The sequence below is a fragment of the Pseudorca crassidens genome, chromosome 11 (genome assembly GCF_039906515.1).
Source record: "Pseudorca crassidens isolate mPseCra1 chromosome 11, mPseCra1.hap1, whole genome shotgun sequence".
In the NCBI taxonomy this organism is placed as follows: Eukaryota; Metazoa; Chordata; class Mammalia; order Artiodactyla; family Delphinidae; genus Pseudorca; species Pseudorca crassidens.
The window spans coordinates 42,058,999-42,075,737 of record NC_090306.1 but is presented as its reverse complement, the minus strand read 5'-3'; the positions used below and the strand labels follow the sequence as shown (position 1 = coordinate 42,075,737).

Below are 16,739 nucleotides of genomic sequence, written 5' to 3'. Positions count from 1 at the left end.
TTTTAGATTGATCTGATTATGAGCAAAAGGCAAAATGTATCAAGTAGATGATTTGGTCAAGGTTTCACCAACATTTCCTTGAAATAGTCCTGTTGGCACACTTGAGGCATGCTTCAATTTTTACAAATTTCGTTTATTTTCAACATTTTGGGGAGCTCATCTATTGCAAGAAGCAAGATGTGCCTCGAACAGGGCTCCCAGTAGGTAACCACAGGCGCACCTGTGTGCTCTGCTGTGGCAGAAGAACCTTTGGTGTGATAGGAGCGTCCTGAATCAGGAAGGTGAGGTCAGGGGCATCCACACCTTTGCCTCCTGGGCACTGCACGCTCCCTCCCCTCAGGTGTCCAGGAAGGGCCTGCAGGTTAAGTGATGGTGCAGAGTGTCCTTGAGTCAACTCATGCTTGTGCTGTCCTGGTGTGTGTTCCAGGGTCCCCGTGGCCTGCCTGGTGAGAGAGGACGGACTGGCCCTGCTGGCGCTGCGGTGAGCAATTGACAAGACCAAGAGCCACCATTTGTCCAGCACTTTCAAGTTTACGAGGCATTTGCATTTAGGGTTATTCTGCCTGACCCTCAAAACAAGCCTGCGGGGTGTAGAGGGTATCATCCTCCCGTGAGGATTCACTCTAGTATGCCCGTCACAAATTCCCAGGCTGGGTCTGCAGTCGGGGGACTGGGCGTGGGCCATGGGAGGGCTGGGTGGTGGTAAGGGCAGGAGTATCCTTAACCAGCCTCGATTATTCAGGTAATCCCCTCAACAGCCCCACCTGCTCCCCGTCAACCCCGTTCCAATTTATGGACAGACTTTAGTTGGCTAGAGTACTGTGCTCCTTTTTGTTCTTTCTGGTTGCTCAGATGCTGCCCTAGAAAAGTCTTAACAGTCCAGGGTCAGCTCACATCCTTGACATTGGTGCACTGCTGGTGACACTATGACATACCAGTGGCCACCACTTCACGGACACTCCCTCTGTTTAATACCTGAGATGCTTAGTCTCATCCAATCTTCCCTCATATCCTGTGAGGTAGATTCTATTGTCCTCCCCATTTTAGAGGAGAAGAAACCGAGGCACCGAACGGTTCAATAGCTTAAGACAAACTACACTTTGCAGCCTCAGACTCTGGTGGCCTCTTGTTAATGGGGGAAGTTAAGAGCACGGGGATTTGCCATGGTGGAGGGTGCAGGTGTTTTGCTCTGATCCCTTAGCAATCGAGAGCCCTTGTGGGCGCCTGGTCAGGCGAGTGATGCGATGAAAGCTGTGTTTAAGAAAGATTATGCTCTCTTGTTGATTTCACACCCAGCCACCCGAGCCCTGAGGCCCCTCCTCACGGGTCCTTGCAGGACCGGCCAAAGTAAATCAGCTTCACTGGGTTTTACTGCTTTCCAGATAAAGTATCTGTTTTGGCAGAAATTTCCCTCAAAAGCAGGTCAGTGAAATACCAAGCAGCCTCGACCCCCATTTGTCAGCCAGAGCTGTTGAAGTGGCTTGTCCCCGGGTCGCTTTGTGTGAGGGGATTAGAGAGCGCTGGACCTGCCGAGAAACACTGCGATTTCGGCAGGTTGTCAAGACGTGGCTTGTGGGGGCCACGGTGGCCACACTCCGTGAGGGGCACAGATGAGCTGCATCCCTGTTTTCCCTCCTTCCCAGGCACCGTAGACCCTGCTTCTCGCTCCTTCTCACTGATTCCTGTCCCCACGGTAGTCAGGCTGGCAGGGTGTGCACAGGATTAGGCATAGAAGATTGACAATGTCACGTAGTTCCAAGCGCAGGTCAGGGTTCAAGGCCTGGCCAGAGACTGGGCTGGGTTGGCCTCTGCCTGCTGTGGTCACGTGCCCCCCACCTTGGGCCAGACGGTGCCCACTCCCCAGCCTTGCTGCAGGAGGAGCCCTGGATGCCCGCCCAGCTCTGGCCTCCCGGGCGGCACTGCAGCTCCCCCTCACTCACGGCCAGCCCAGGCCTCTCCTCTGGCTGACCCCTGGAGGGTGGGTGCTTCTTGAAGCGGCCAGGCTAGTCCAGAAGGGGCTCTGGCCAGTGCTGAGGCTTTATGTTCCCCGTGACACTTTCTTCGGTTAAGTCTTCTCTTCCCTGTTTAATGTCAACGGGGAGAGTCTCAGGAGAAATGGACCATAGCCAGGAGGAAGAGTTGAGTCTTCTTTAAAACAGGAGCTCCCCCTAAAGCATCCTTCTTCAGCTTCCAAGGAGAGGCAGAGGCAGGCAGACGGGGCTCGGCCGAGGTCCTCCAAGGACCAGGTGCCAGGCCCAGCTCCACCTAGCCTGACGGTCCCCTGGGCCTTGAGGGGCCTTGAGAGAGGCACGAGGGGTGCTCACCACAAACCCAGGAGAAAACCCTCAAAGGGCAAGGCCTGTGGAGGAAATGCCGGCAGGCTTGCCTTCCTGTGAAGGAAGTCCTGGGGCAGATGTGGTCCTCGGGCTCTGCCCGGTGTCCTGTCCCCATCACAGAGCTTCTTCCTGGGCTGCTGGCAGATGTCCTGCAGCGTCTCTGTTTTCCATAGAAGCAGGTGGTTTTATGGGTTGGAGGATGGTGGGGCGCAGATCCTGGGGTTAACCGAGCCGTAACCAGGGAGGTTACCCGAGTCCGGAGAGTGCTTCTTGCTGTGACAGGCAGGAGGCGCTCAGTCAGGGTCTATGCCTGGCTGTTTCGCTCTCCTTTGGCCCAGTTCACCGAATCTTTAAACGATAACTCAGCCTTGAAGTTAGGGATACTTGGGGTCTAAACGGAAGTTTAAGAAATGATGAAACAGGGCTTCCCTGGTGGCGCAGTGGTTGAGAGTCCGCCTGCCGACGCAGGGGACACGGGTTCGTGCCCCGGTCTGGGAAGATCCCACATGCCGCGGAGCGGCTGGGCCCGCGAGCCATGGCCGCTGAGCCTGCGCGTTCGGAGCCTGTGCTCCGCAACGGGAGAGGCCACAGCAGTGAGAGGCCCGCGTACCGCAAAAAAAAAAAAAAAAAAGAAATGATGAAATAGCTGGAAAATCACCCAGGCTTTGTTAAGCTGAGAACAAGCCCGCTGCCCTCCCGGTTCTCCCAGCCACCCTGGAGGACCTGCCAGCCTCGTGCTCAGCCCTGGGGTACCATGGGGGTTGGGCTGAGGCAGGGAGGGACTGGACGTGCGCGCGCCTCTGACGGTGGCTGCTTCCTTCTCACTCGCAGGGTGCTCGGGGCAACGATGGCCAACCTGGCCCCGCAGGGCCTCCGGTAAGTTCGCTTCAGCCCAGGCAGGTCTGCCTGCGTCCCAGTCAGCAGCCCAGTGAAGTTGCAGTGTTTACTCGGTACGCAGGCCATGCTCTGGCTTCTACTGGAAAGGAGGAGAAATAAGTTTTCATTACTGCAAGAGCACGTTGAACAAGTTTTGAAGCAGCGGGTCATTTTCCTCAGCCACCCTTTCGGTAGTTTTCTTGAGGAGGGATAGAGAGGGAGGTGAAAATCGCCTGCTTCTCACCATGTATTTAGTCAGAAACCTGCTTTGCCTTGTGAAGCCAGGCTTGGGGACACTAGCAGTGGGGACAGTTTTCACCCAGGGACTTTCGGCCACAGGGATGTAGGGTAATATTGGTACAAAGGTGGGACGGCACGTGAGGCGTGGCGGGGGGGGGTCTCACTCTGGAGGCTGGAGAGAGTCTGCCCGGAATCAGCATTCACCTCTCCATCCACTTGCTTCCTCCAGGGTCCCGTGGGTCCTGCTGGCGGTCCTGGCTTCCCTGGTGCTCCTGGTGCCAAGGTGCGTGTCCTGCCCGTTGTGTCAGGAAGCCCGCTTTCCCCGTAGCCCTTGCTGACTGCCCCCTGGATGACCCCCTTCCCTGCGGAGGCGTGTCCCCCACCCCCTCCCCACCTCCACTCTCCACGGAAAACGAGGAAAAAGCCAGGCACTTGGCAGAGTCACCAGCTGGAAGGGAGAGTAAGATGGGATGATAAAAAGCTAGAGATACAGTTACAGCTTCAGAGTGGGGCCAGGCAGCAAAAGGTGGGGAGACACCTGAGACCTGGGAGGGAGCAGAAGACCAGGAACCAAAGGGAAGAAGGCAGAGCTCCGCCGACTTAGACCCGGAAGAGAGTCGGAGGGAAATGGGCTCAGAGACGGTTCCACGCTTCCCTCTCGCCGCTGCCTCATTTGGGGGCCTCGGCTCTCCCAAGCCGTGTTCATAGAGTTCTTCCAAGGATTAACAGAGGCCAGTAGGAGGCCAGCCAGTTCAGGGAAAGGCCCCTGTGGCCCAGGAGGGATTCCAATGCGCGTGTGTCCCTGGGAGTTCTCTCCTGGTGCCCGCCAGGAGATGAATAAGGAACCTCCATGCGGTCACTGGCATCGGGTTGCTTTTTCCCTCCTGGGGTTTCCATGGCAACCAGACAGTGTCTGAGGCCCCAGGAGCCGGGTGAAGGAGACCCATTGTGAAGAGGGACAGCGGAAGGTGAGGGGGCCTGACCTTCAGAAAATAATAATTACAGCAGTAAAGCAAGAATGTTCTGAGAAGAAACCTGAGGAGGCTCTGCCCTCCCTCCAGGTCATCCGTCCTCCCCAGGGGCTCCGCTGTCCAGAGAGCCTAGATCGCAGCCAGTTGTAACTTTCAGGAAAAAATGAAAGTAAAAGCGGAGGCCGTTTTGGGAAAAGTAGTGTTGGGGTGCTGGACCCCGCTCGCTTCTGGCTCCCTTCAGACAGGCTTGGCCCGGAGCCTGGGTCACACATCAGCCAGATGCAAGCCCAGTGATGCCCCGAGCTGAGCTGTTTGAGAGCCTCGTAAAAGAGAAAATAGGAAGGGAAGGGGAGGTGGAGGTGCCTGCCCGCCTCAGCCACCTGTCCATCATCCCCACGACACTGGGCTGCAGGGTCCCCCAGCTTGGGCTTTTCTGAACAGTGCTGACGGGACGAGCACGACGCCCAGGCTGTGGCACGACACTGTGTGCTTGCCATTGGTGGTCACCGGATAGGGGGCAGACGGAGAGTAGAGTGGGTGGGGTCGGAAGTCATCAGGGCGGCGAGCTCAGCCAGGCGGCCCACGTGGGAACCCAGGTGCTCCGGAGCAGGGCTCAGCTTTTTGGTGCATGTGTACGGCTTGCCCTGAGCTGTTGCTGGCCCACGAGGTCTCTGTCCCCCTGACTTGCCCTCACTCCACCCCTCCCTATCTCTTCCCAGGGTGAAGCTGGCCCCACCGGTGCTCGAGGTCCTGAAGGTGCCCAGGGTCCTCGCGGTGAAGCTGGTACTCCTGGGTCCCCCGGGCCGGCTGGTGCCTCTGTAAGTGTAGTTTCTCTTTCGCCTGAAGGGTCTGGGGTCTGAGGCCTTGGCACACTTGACTCTGTGCTTAGCTGTGAGGGAAGTGGCGTCTCAATCATGAAACCTTCATTCTGGCTGAATGCCTGCCACCTCCCGCCCATCTCGAGAGACATGCCTCCCTCCATCGCCCATCCTCCCCCTGAAATGTCCAGCAGGGCCATGCCTGGAATGGACAGCTGCTGCTGCAGCCCCTGGACCTGGGGCCTGGAGGGCTAGGAGATGGCTGGGATTTACTCTTCGCTGCTTATTTTATAATGACAGTCTCCTTTTTCAGGGTAACCCTGGATCTGATGGAATTCCTGGAGCTAAAGGATCTGCTGTGAGTGCTGCCCTTGGACTTAGCTCCTCTCGGTGGGGTCAGTCCCTCCTTGCCTCCTCTCCTGATGCCTCTCTCTCTGCTCATGCTGATAGGGTGCCCCTGGCATTGCTGGTGCTCCCGGCTTCCCTGGGCCCCGTGGTCCACCCGGCCCTCAAGGTGCAACTGGTCCTCTGGGCCCGAAAGGTCAAACGGTAAGATCCAGGATGAGGTCAAGCGCCCCAGCGTCAAAACCGCCATCCCTCCTTCCTGCGCTCACACCATGTCCTTTGGTGGGGCGCCTTTAAGGGTTTCGGGAGGTAGGGACAGGGCCGTGGAGAGAACCGAGTGTGAGAACCTGCCTTTCTCCTTTGTTAAGGGTGAGCCTGGTATTGCTGGCTTCAAAGGCGAACAAGGCCCCAAGGGAGAACCGGTGAGTATCTGGCCACCACGCCTGGCCCACTGCCCACCTCTGCAGGAGCTCTGTCCCCTAATCCGGGTCGTCTCAGGCCATGTCGGAGACGAGATATGACAAGGTTGAGAAGCTGCTGCAGCTTCAGCTCCCATCGTTGGCCTGACCAGCTTGACCAGTTTGAACTTTATACTCTCTCTTCCCCCTGGGGCACTTCTGCTCTCCCCCCCCCCAACGCTGATCCTTTGTGGCCTCACTTCCCCAGGTCCCCCAGCCCTGAAACAATAGTCACAGCCACTTCCTCCACACACCAGGCTGGTGCTCGCCCCAGGGCCCGGCGAAGACTCACCCTGTTTCTCTTTTGTGCTGCTTCTCAGGGCCCTACTGGTCCCCAAGGAGCCCCCGGTCCTGCTGGTGAAGAAGGCAAAAGAGGGGCCCGTGGAGAGCCTGGTGGTGCTGGGCCCGCTGGTCCCCCTGGAGAAAGAGTAAGTGGGCCAGGAGTCCCCACGCTCATTGGGGTGTGACCTGGAGATGCAAGTCCGGTCCCTGTGGCTCTGGGTCTTTGCCAAGTCTGTGGCCTCCTAGACGTCCTACTTCTCTTTTCTCCACCCACCACCATGGGGATAGGAAGCCTTCTCCTTCTTTGTGTCTCTCCACGCCCCCTCTCCGGGATGGCATGAAATAGTTGCAGCTCCTTCCCAGAAAGGTGGGGACAGGCCCAAGAAGTTAATCGCTCAGAATCTTGCAGGCCGTAGCTACTGGGCCACAGAAATTATGGTTGGCGGGTTCGTAGATGGACCCCCTGGGGTCTGGCGAGGCTCTGCAGCCGCGGCTGGGTCAGGGGCCACCCTGACTCAGTCTCTCCTCTCCACTTCTCCCTAGGGTGCTCCTGGCAACCGTGGGTTCCCAGGTCAGGATGGTCTGGCAGGTCCCAAGGTGAGTCGGGGCACAGGGGCTGGGGTCCCCACATCACTGGGCACATGGCTTTCTGCTGACCCCCTGCCTCCTCTTGTGTAGGGAGCCCCTGGAGAGCGAGGGCCCAGTGGTCTTGCTGGTCCCAAGGGAGCCAATGGTGACCCTGGCCGTCCTGGAGAGCCTGGCCTCCCTGGAGCCCGGGTAAGTAGCAGAGCTGCTTTTGTCCTCGGCTTCTGATTTTGAACAGACCCCTCATGCCCTGCCCCACCTGGTCCCTCCGCCCCTGTGCTGCCAGGTTTGGGCGGTCCTGAGGCTGCCCTGACACCCATCCTCTTCTCTCCCCTACACAAAGGGTCTCACTGGTCGCCCTGGTGATGCTGGTCCTCAAGGCAAAGTTGGTCCTTCTGTAAGTCCATCATCTGGGGTCGTTGGGAAGGGTTGGGGAAATCCTTGGGGAGGCAGATGGGAAAAGAGACAGGAGTTGGGTAGGGGCAGCCCGTGAATTTTGAGAGTTGGGGTGGGGGACAGATGGTAGGTACTAGGGCCAGGTGTGGCCTGTGCGGTGGCTGTGAGTTCTGAAGATGCCACCCCCTTGTGCATTTGGGCCTTCTGTTGGAGGAAGACAAAGCACGATGTGCACTTTCAGGGACAAAACTTACAAGCGAAGGAGCGCCTTGTTGCCGATGGGGCCTGTGTGGGCTGCTGTTTGTGAACTCGGTCAATCCCACGTGCTGTCTGTCCGGCCAGTGCCCAGCCCTGAGCCTGCTACGTAGTAGCGCTTAGTAGATACTGGATGGACAAATGTGGTCGAGCGTCCATGTTCTGAGAATGGTGTCCTCTCTTTCAGGGAGCCGCTGGTGAAGATGGTCGCCCTGGACCTCCAGGTCCTCAGGGGGCTCGCGGGCAGCCTGGTGTCATGGGTTTCCCTGGCCCCAAAGGTGCCAGTGTAAGTAATCACCTGCCCTTCCATTTCCTTCCATATGGTGCTACTACCTCCCTGCCCCTGGGGAAAGGGCTGGCCCTGAACAGAGTTATCCCAAGGGCCACGATGAGCGAATCCATGGTACCCCGGGCAGCTTGGACCTCCACGCCCCGTAGCAGTGAACGTGATCGGGGGAAACCCAGGGCTCTTTAGAGCCCTTGGGACATCTCAGCCATGACGTTGATCCCCGGGGCAGCGCTATCAGTTCACACCTCTGAGCATAAGAGAGGCGCTGACACTTGGCTCTGGCCTTTGCTGTCCGCGAGGCAGTGACCTCAAGCCCCAATCTCCCAAGCTGGCCATACCCCCGCTCCCACCACAGCCCTCCACCTTATGGCCCTGCACTCTTTCTTCCAGGGTGAGCCTGGCAAAGCTGGTGAGAAAGGACTGCCTGGTGCTCCTGGTCTGAGAGTAAGTACCCTCCCCACTGCCCATGTTAGCGTTTGCTGGACCCCTGCAAGGAGAGAGCAGCCCTATGGCACGCTTCTGGGGCCCCTAGCTGGCCGCGTGGATTCCCGCGGCTGAGCCCATGCTGCTCTGGGAGTCCGCACGGGGAGACTTCTGATCGCTGACAGCAGCCCAGAGAGATGGAGGAGGCTCCCATGCTGAGAAGGACCGAGGGAACGAAGGGGGCCGGGAAAGGACAGGAAGGGAAGGTGTGGAAATGGAGTTCAGGCAGGGGATCATCTAGAAACTCTGGGCCACATAGTACACCTGCCTGGTCCTGGGGTCTGTAGAACTGAAGAAGAGTGTATCATTACATCACCCCTTTCTCTCCCCTCTAGGGTCTCCCTGGCAAAGATGGTGAGACAGGAGCTGCAGGCCCCCCTGGACCTGCTGTAAGTACCTGCCCAGCCTCTCCAGGTGGCCCGTGGGCAGGAGCTTTGTGGGTAGAGGTGGGGAGTAAGGGAGCTGACAGGTGTGGATCTGGGCTGATCCAGGACACCTGACCCAGCCTGAGCTGAGGCAGGGCGTCCCAGGAGGCAGCCTGGACCCCTTCCGGGTTGTCAGGGGTGCGGGTCACTGGTGGGAGGACAGCGAGGCATGCACACCCTGCTTGGGCAGTGAGGCAAGGTGTCACCTGCCCTCCCGCGGGCCGGCCCCAGGCCCCTGTAGGCCTAGATGAGGCTCCCAGATTCTCTGGGGGCTGGCTCAGCTCGCCTTTGTCTTCCTCTGCAGGGACCTGCCGGTGAACGAGGCGAGCAGGGTGCTCCTGGGCCATCTGGGTTCCAGGTAGGCGGCTGGATCCCGTCCACACGCAGGGCTCTGGGGCAGCAGCAGTGCCCCCTTGAGGGGGACCCAGGGATGAGTCTTCCCTGAACCCCCTCCCCTACACCTGCTCTCGCACTGTGCTGGCCTCCCTGCAGGGCGTGGCAGCAAACACACTCCTTTCCTAACCAAGTCACTTTGGCTTCTAGGGACTTCCTGGCCCGCCTGGTCCCCCAGGTGAAGGTGGAAAACCAGGTGACCAGGTGAGTTTGGGGCTCTTTGAACCTGTAGCCTGTTTAGGTGGGAAGATCTATTCTCATGCCCAGGAGGCAAGGGCAGGAGTGGGCACAAGGAGCCCCAGGAGGCCAGGGAATGTCCAGGACCTGCTGCCCAGGTCTGAGCTCAGCCCCCAGCGGGAGGGCAGCTCCGCCGAGGATCTGGGACAGAAAAGCCTCTGCTCTCTCACACATCCTTCTTCGTTCTTCAGGGCGTTCCTGGTGAAGCTGGAGCTCCCGGCCTCGTGGGTCCCAGGGTGAGTGTCCCATCCACTGTTTCCGCGCGGCCTCCTTGGGCCTGCTCCCTCCCGTGTGGTTCTGCCGTGCATCCCAGCACAGCCGTCCTGGGTCTCCTCTCTCTCTGGGCCTCCGCCCCATCTCTCTTGCCTGACTCCTCCTTGGTGTCTCTGTCACAGGGTGAACGAGGTTTCCCAGGGGAACGTGGCTCTCCAGGGTCCCAGGGCCTCCAGGGGCCCCGCGGCCTGCCTGGCACTCCTGGCACTGATGGTCCCAAAGTGAGTGAGGCGGGTTCTGCTGGCGGGGGTCCTCTGGGCTGGAAGGGGAGGGGGCTCAGGGGGGATGAAGATGGAAGGAGGGAGGGATGGAGGATGAGACAGAAAGGGGTCTGGGCAGAGGAGGAAGGGAAGGAAAGGGGGCTTGGGGCCTGGGGGGCCCAGGGGAAGTGCTGCCTTCCACAGACTCCTCTCCCACCGCAGGGTGCAGCTGGCCCAGGTGGCCCCCCTGGGGCTCAGGGCCCTCCAGGTCTGCAGGGGATGCCCGGTGAGAGAGGAGCAGCTGGCATCGCTGGGCCCAAGGGAGACAGGGTGAGTACCAGGCTGAGCGCGCTTCTGCCACAGCTGGGCTTCCCCACACTCCCTCCCGCTCCCCACGGCACCAGGCGGTGAGGGTCCCCGTTATCCTCTTGAGGAACTTGGAGACCGCTCCCAGGCTCTCCGTTTGACCTTGAGTGACATCCTGCCCTGACACTTCCCTCTGTCTCACTTCTGTTACTCCCCGTTACCCACCCTGAGACTGCAGCAAATCCTTCTTGGCCAGGCTCTGAGCTCTGCCTGGAGCCCCATTCAGGGGGGGCACTGAGCCGGCAAAGGGGATCTTGGAGTAGCTCCCTAAGGTGGCCCGTTTTTCTCTATCCCACAGGGTGATGTTGGTGAGAAAGGCCCCGAGGGAGCCCCCGGGAAGGATGGTGGACGGGTAAGTGGATGCTGGCTGCAGGCTCCCTGGGGTTGGGATGGGGACAGATGCAGGGGACCTCATGCACTCAGGGGACAGAGGGGCAGCGTGTGAGCGTGGTCTCTGCTCCTATCTCAGTTTTGTGGGCTGGGCAACTACAAGGACTTCCCTGTCAAAAGTGGGGGCCCCAGGGTGAGAGGGAGCTCTGGGGGCCACGCGAGGGTACACCAAGGTCTGTTGGGTGCGGCGTCTCCAGGCTCCCTGTTGGACTCCGCGTCCCTGGCTGCCTCTCCCTGCCCCTCACTCCGCCTTCTCTCCCCCAGGGTCTGACTGGCCCCATTGGCCCCCCTGGCCCGGCTGGTGCCAACGGTGAGAAGGTGAGTTGTGGATCCCTTTCCTCGCTCTGCCTCACCTCCCCCAACGAATCTCCTTCTCATCTCCTGCCAAAGACTGCTCTCTCTTCCCCTCGCTCGATACCTGTCGGCCTCCTGCCTTGCAGCGGCTGCAAGGAGTGGAGCGTGGGGGCTCGTTCTTAGAGGCAAAGTCATGGCTGTGTGCACCACTGAGGGAAGCAGTTGGATGGGGGTATGGGTGTCTTCAGCAAAGGCCCCGAGTAGGTGCAGGTATGGCCAAAGCAACAAGGGGAGAACACGCCACGGGTCAGAGGGGAGACCAGAGCCCCCGTCCCCCCGTCAGGGCTCTCTGGATGCACTTTGCTCTGGAAGGGCCCCCTCTCACCCTACATCCCTCATCCTTGACTTTTGTCCACCCCCCCCCCCCACCCGCTGACCCACTTTAGGGAGAAGTTGGACCTCCTGGTCCTTCAGGAACTGCTGGTGCTCGCGGCGCCCCGGTGAGTATCTGCCCCTGAGCCTGGCCCTGCAGGCCCCCCCCCCCACCCCGGGCACGGCTCCCACCCTGCCCTCTGGGCCTGGGGGTGGGAGGAGAGATGAGAAAGGAAGGGGGAAGGCACGTCCCCCCCCATGATGTGATCAGGGTGGAGGGCCTTCGGGTCCCCAGATCCTCCGACCGTGAGAGGCTTCCTGACCTGGGTCCCTTTATTTAGGACGGAGAGCCTCCCGACCCCCTTCTCTCTGAGGGTTACTGTGCAGTAGGCTAGGCTGGGCCAGAGCGGGCTCTGGGCTCACAGGAGGGAACAGAGCAGGCCGGCAGCTGAGCCTCACCCCTCCCGGCCCTCTTCTCTCACAGGGTGAACGTGGAGAGACTGGACCCCCCGGGCCCGCTGGATTTGCTGGTCCTCCTGTGAGTATCTCTGTCCACCCTCCCTCCCTCCCTCCCATGCCCTCCACTCTGGCCAGCTCGAGTCATTCCCAAAGGACACCTTCCCGCCTGTGGGGGAGGGAAGGACAGGATTTAAAGAAGAGGGAAGTGGCTCCTCCGCGTCCACATCTCCACAGCGATGTGACAGTCCTACCCGAGACTCGGTGTCCAGGCCCAGGGTGGACGCACACACTCACACAGTCTCTGGCCCCTTTGCCCGCACTCACTGGCCTCCTCCTTCCCGGAACAGGGTGCTGACGGCCAGCCCGGTGCCAAAGGCGAGCAAGGAGAGGCTGGCCAGAAAGGTGACGCCGGTGCCCCGGGTCCTCAGGGCCCCTCTGGAGCTCCCGGGCCTCAGGTGGGTAATGCTGAGCTCCCCCCCGAAACCGCTCCCACACGGTAGGCGGTGCTGGGTCCCGGGAGAGGGGCCTGGGCAGGCAGAGGTGGCTAGGAGGCCTGGGGCTGCCCGCCTGTGTTTAGGGCCCTCCACCCAGCAGACCCTGGAGCCTGCTGCTGCAGCCACAGGAGGGGAGGCTGCAGGGAGGAGGAATTTGTGCTCAGGGGTAAAGGTTCAAGGAGCTAAGCTGGCCTTCAGAGCCGCGGGTGTGGGTGTGGGTGTGTGGCTGGGGGCCGACACAGGGTACCAGCCGCTGGGTCTCCCTGAGCAACAGATGGCCTGGGGCAGAGCGGCCAGTCTCCTGGGAGACCTTGGACTGGCTCTGAGGACACCTGATGGGCCTGCCCTCCCCGAGATCTCCTAGAGCACGAGTCTCCTGTGGGTCGGGGTGGCAGGCCCACCTGTGACAGCCTCTCCAGGCTGGGATTTTAGTGCTGACAAAGCTGCATCTCTGAGAACCGAGCTCTCAGGAGTCCACGGGGCTCAGAAGGGACCCGCGCCCAGAAGCCCACAGCCCTCCCCCGGGGCGACCGGGCCTCACCGTCTCCCTCCTTCCTCCCCAGGGTCCTACTGGTGTGACTGGTCCTAAAGGAGCCCGAGGCGCTCAAGGCCCCCCGGTGAGTGAGGCCCCCGTTCCCACCGTCACTGGGCCGAGTGGAGGGCACTGCAGGGGCAGCGGCTTCTCTCGCACCCACCCCCCCGGGCCTCAGGAAGGAGGTCTGGCCCCAGAGACCCCACCCCACCTCCTTCCCTCTCAGCCCGAGCCCCTCCCACACAGAGCCCATCCCACAGCCGGGGGGAGAGAGGGCGCCCCTACAGCGCTGACTGCCCCACTGCATCCTCCCCCTGCAGGGGCTGGAGGCTGAGAAGCTGCAGCTGCCCGGGGCAGTGGCCAGACCTGGGGCCCTTTCTCCCTCTCTAGCTCTCCCCTGGCTGCCGTGCGCCCTTGCTCCTTTCCAAACCAGCCTATGAGACCCCCGCCCCCAAATTTGATTCTTGGGCCTCCTGAGGGTCTGAGGTCCTCAGGGTCCTCCTCTCCTCACATAGGGAGCCACCGGATTCCCCGGAGCTGCAGGCCGCGTCGGACCCCCAGGTTCCAATGTAAGTGCTGCCCCCGGCTGTTTCCTCCCTAACTCCAGGCATGGGAGGCACAGGCAGGGGTCGAAGAGTCTGGCCCAGTCCCCCACACGTCTTTGTGCCCATCCCCACTCCTGGGAACAGTAGTTAACTGACCACAGGGACCTGCTCTCCTTGCAGACAGCTGGGAGCAGGGCGGGGGGCCCTCTTGCTGGCCACGGGCTTCTGGCTCCGTGGGCAGGACAGGGCTGGTACAGTTGCTTTCGTCGTGGACGCACACTTCTTGAGCACACTGTGCTTTGTAAGGATGTCTGCATCTTGCTCCTGGGGAAAGTCCCCCAGCTCACCAACACTGCCAAGCGCAGAGGGAGCGGGCGCAGAGGCTTAGCGGCCAGGGGTGAGGCTGGAGCTGTTCCTTGAGGACCGGTGGTGGGACTGAGGCCACAGGGAAGGAGGCAGGAGGGAGTCCAGGTCGATCAGAAAAAGGAAAGTGTGCAGAGGCTGGAGAAGCCAGGCTGGCTTGAAGCCAGAGCTCACGGGGGAGAGAAGATGGAAGAGGTAGCCCGGGGTGGGGGTCAAGCTGCCCTTACGGTGGAGGAAGCCCCCAGAGGGTCACCGTGGCTTTGGCAGCCTGGAAGGATGGTGAAGGGTGAGATGAGTTCTCACGTCCCGCATTTGCTCCTTCTAGGGCAACCCTGGACCCCCTGGCCCCCCTGGTCCTTCTGGAAAAGATGGTCCCAAAGGTGCTCGAGGAGACAGCGGCCCCCCTGGCCGAGCTGGTGACCCTGGCCTCCAAGGTCCTTCCGGACCCCCTGGCGAGAAGGGAGAGCCTGGAGATGACGGTCCTTCTGTAAGTCCCACCCCAGGCTGGGGAGCCCAGGGCCAAGGTCCCTGGAGCAGAAGTGTGAAGGGCACGTGGGCTCACAGAGCCCAGAGTGGGGGGAGCACGACTGTGGGACTGCCGGGGGGGGCGGGCGCTGCAGAGAGAAGTGTCCTGACCCCTGCAGTGGGCAGCTGCCACCTCACGGAGGGGCGGGGGGCGGCTCCGTGTCACTTCTCAAGTTCTCACCTCCCTCCTCTCCTCCCTCAGGGTCCCGACGGTCCTCCAGGTCCCCAGGGTCTGGCCGGTCAGAGGGGCATCGTCGGTCTGCCGGGGCAGCGTGGTGAGCGAGGATTCCCCGGCCTGCCCGGCCCATCGGTGAGTGGGGACGCCCCTTCCTCCGGGCGAGCTGGGCCCCGCCTGGCTCAGGTGGACGCTCTTCACCTGGTGCTCTCGGTGGCCTGGCCACCCCGAGGCTGCCACCGCTCCGCACCGTCTGAACTGACCCGCGGTCAGCGCCCTCCCCAGAAGGGCTCCGAGGGGCCTCGGAGCGCGCACTCATCCTCCTTGTCGCTGTCCCCCAGGGTGAGCCTGGCAAGCAGGGAGCTCCTGGAGCATCTGGAGACCGAGGTCCCCCTGGCCCCGTGGGTCCTCCTGGCCTGACTGGTCCTGCGGGTGAACCTGGACGCGAGGTGTGCAGTGGGATCCACTGTGGGGTAGCCCGTTCTAGGGAGAGGGGAGCCCTGGAGAAGGGGGTGACAGATGGGCCGAGCCCAAGCGCCCAGATGTGATGGGAGGGTGGTGATGGGAGAGAGAGGGCACGGAGACTAAGAGCTGGGCCCACGGCAGGGAGGCAGGAGGAAGCTGGCTGAGGAAGCTTTGGCTGGAGGGAGGGCACAAACCTGGGCTCCTGAGGGAGGACGGGAAGCAGAGGCGGGGATGGTGGGCAGCTCTGATGGCGTGTTTCCCTTTGCGCAGGGAAGCCCTGGTGCTGACGGCCCCCCTGGCAGAGACGGTGCAGCTGGAGTCAAGGTGGGTATCGGGGTCTCACTCAAGGTGAGTACGGTGGGGCGGGGAGGACATTCCATTGGCCTGGCAGGGCTGGGGTCAGAATCACGTCTCTCCTTGCCTCTTCTGGAACGTTCCTCTCTGAGCCGGAGACCTCTCTCCTGACAGGGTGATCGTGGTGAGACCGGTCCCTTGGGTGCCCCCGGAGCCCCAGGGCCCCCTGGCTCTCCTGGCCCCGCCGGCCCAGTTGGCAAGCAGGGAGACCGAGGAGAAGCTGTGAGTATCTTCGAGTCAGTAAAAGCCACGGTGGAGGAGGGTGGCTGCGTGGGTAGGGAGCGTTCCACCACCGCCCTCCCCCACCCCAGGCCCTGGGCGCGTCCCTGTCTTGACTGTGCTCTGACGCTGCCCCCACTCTCCCCACAGGGTGCACAAGGCCCCATGGGACCCTCAGGACCAGCTGGAGCCCGGGGAATGCCAGTGAGTATCTGAGCATCCTGTGCTGGGTCCCCGACAGGCAGGTTCAGGGGGCAGCAGGGACCTGGGGCCCCTTGGCGCGGGTGAGGCTGGCCTGAGCTGACCAAACCTGTGTCTTTGTGTCTTGTTCCCAGGGCCCTCAAGGCCCCCGAGGTGACAAAGGAGAAACGGGAGAGGCTGGCGAGAGGGGACTGAAAGGACACCGTGGCTTCACTGGTCTGCAGGGTCTGCCCGGCCCCCCTGTGAGTGCCGCAGGCTGTGCTCGGTTCCCCAAGGCGTCCCCCTTCACGGAGCCCACTGGCGTTTCCCATGCTGCTAAGGCGGCTGGGGATCGTCCTGAGAAATGTGCAGGGCCTCCTCAGGGTTGCAGGGAGAAGCACATGGAAGGGGCGCAGGGGCGGGACGTGTATGCGCTCCCCCAACTCCCAGTATATATACGTATTCAAGAAGGCCTCCTGACGTGGAAGATGGGGCCCTGTCCGTGCTGACCTCTGACCTTTGCCTCTTCCTGCTGCACAGGGTCCCGCTGGAGACCAAGGGACTTCTGGTCCTGCCGGCCCTTCTGGCCCCAGAGTAAGTGAGACAGAGTGAACCCTTCCTCCGGGGTGGGACCAGGGTGCTGGTCAGGTGTCTGGTGAGGAGGGAGATGTGGCTGCTTCTGGGGAAGCCTCGGGCTCAGGCGCCTCACTCAGCAGCAGAGGTGGGACTGGCTTGGTGACACTGTGGCCAGAGAAGTACCTGAGGCCATAGGACGACCACGAGCGCAGCTCTCGGCTGTCAGACAGACTCCCTGGGAATAGGATTTTACAAAGGGGATTGTAGGGAGTGAGAGAGCCGTGAAGCCGTCCTGCCGGTTCTTGGCCACACGGAGAGCAGTGTGGGGTTCCATGACTGAGAAATGGGAAGACTTGGGAAGAGAGCAGCTATGAGCCTCACCAGTCCCGGCTTCTCCCGGACCTTCCCTTTGTCGATGGCTCTCTTCTCACTGTCTTTCTCCCTCCCGGCCTGCAGGGTCCTCCTGGCCCCGTCGGTCCCTCTGGCAAAGATGGCGCTAATGGAATCCCCGGCCCCATTGGACCTCCTGGACCCCGTGGACGTTCAGGCGAAACTGGCCCTGCTGTGA

At 61.4% G+C, this 16,739-nt stretch overlaps 1 protein-coding gene across 1 annotated transcript in view; it reads left to right on the top strand.

Moving 5' to 3' along the window:
* COL2A1 (collagen type II alpha 1 chain) overlaps window positions 1–16,739 on the top strand; it is a 30,529-nt gene that overhangs the window by 10,910 nt on the left and 2,880 nt on the right. The window contains exons 16-50 of the mRNA XM_067698688.1: window positions 428–481; window positions 3,168–3,212; window positions 3,682–3,735; window positions 5,143–5,241; window positions 5,555–5,599; window positions 5,692–5,790; window positions 5,955–6,008; window positions 6,365–6,472; window positions 6,870–6,923; window positions 7,005–7,103; window positions 7,255–7,308; window positions 7,750–7,848; window positions 8,242–8,295; window positions 8,670–8,723; window positions 9,064–9,117; window positions 9,303–9,356; window positions 9,581–9,625; window positions 9,785–9,883; window positions 10,085–10,192; window positions 10,527–10,580; window positions 10,883–10,936; window positions 11,359–11,412; window positions 11,769–11,822; window positions 12,091–12,198; window positions 12,801–12,854; window positions 13,285–13,338; window positions 14,003–14,164; window positions 14,405–14,512; window positions 14,719–14,826; window positions 15,113–15,166; window positions 15,311–15,418; window positions 15,566–15,619; window positions 15,751–15,858; window positions 16,136–16,189; window positions 16,628–16,735. Of these exons, the coding sequence (XP_067554789.1) occupies window positions 428–481; window positions 3,168–3,212; window positions 3,682–3,735; window positions 5,143–5,241; window positions 5,555–5,599; window positions 5,692–5,790; window positions 5,955–6,008; window positions 6,365–6,472; window positions 6,870–6,923; window positions 7,005–7,103; window positions 7,255–7,308; window positions 7,750–7,848; window positions 8,242–8,295; window positions 8,670–8,723; window positions 9,064–9,117; window positions 9,303–9,356; window positions 9,581–9,625; window positions 9,785–9,883; window positions 10,085–10,192; window positions 10,527–10,580; window positions 10,883–10,936; window positions 11,359–11,412; window positions 11,769–11,822; window positions 12,091–12,198; window positions 12,801–12,854; window positions 13,285–13,338; window positions 14,003–14,164; window positions 14,405–14,512; window positions 14,719–14,826; window positions 15,113–15,166; window positions 15,311–15,418; window positions 15,566–15,619; window positions 15,751–15,858; window positions 16,136–16,189; window positions 16,628–16,735 (2,628 nt within the window). The remainder of the gene's footprint in view (window positions 1–427; window positions 482–3,167; window positions 3,213–3,681; window positions 3,736–5,142; window positions 5,242–5,554; window positions 5,600–5,691; window positions 5,791–5,954; window positions 6,009–6,364; window positions 6,473–6,869; window positions 6,924–7,004; window positions 7,104–7,254; window positions 7,309–7,749; window positions 7,849–8,241; window positions 8,296–8,669; window positions 8,724–9,063; window positions 9,118–9,302; window positions 9,357–9,580; window positions 9,626–9,784; window positions 9,884–10,084; window positions 10,193–10,526; window positions 10,581–10,882; window positions 10,937–11,358; window positions 11,413–11,768; window positions 11,823–12,090; window positions 12,199–12,800; window positions 12,855–13,284; window positions 13,339–14,002; window positions 14,165–14,404; window positions 14,513–14,718; window positions 14,827–15,112; window positions 15,167–15,310; window positions 15,419–15,565; window positions 15,620–15,750; window positions 15,859–16,135; window positions 16,190–16,627; window positions 16,736–16,739) is intronic.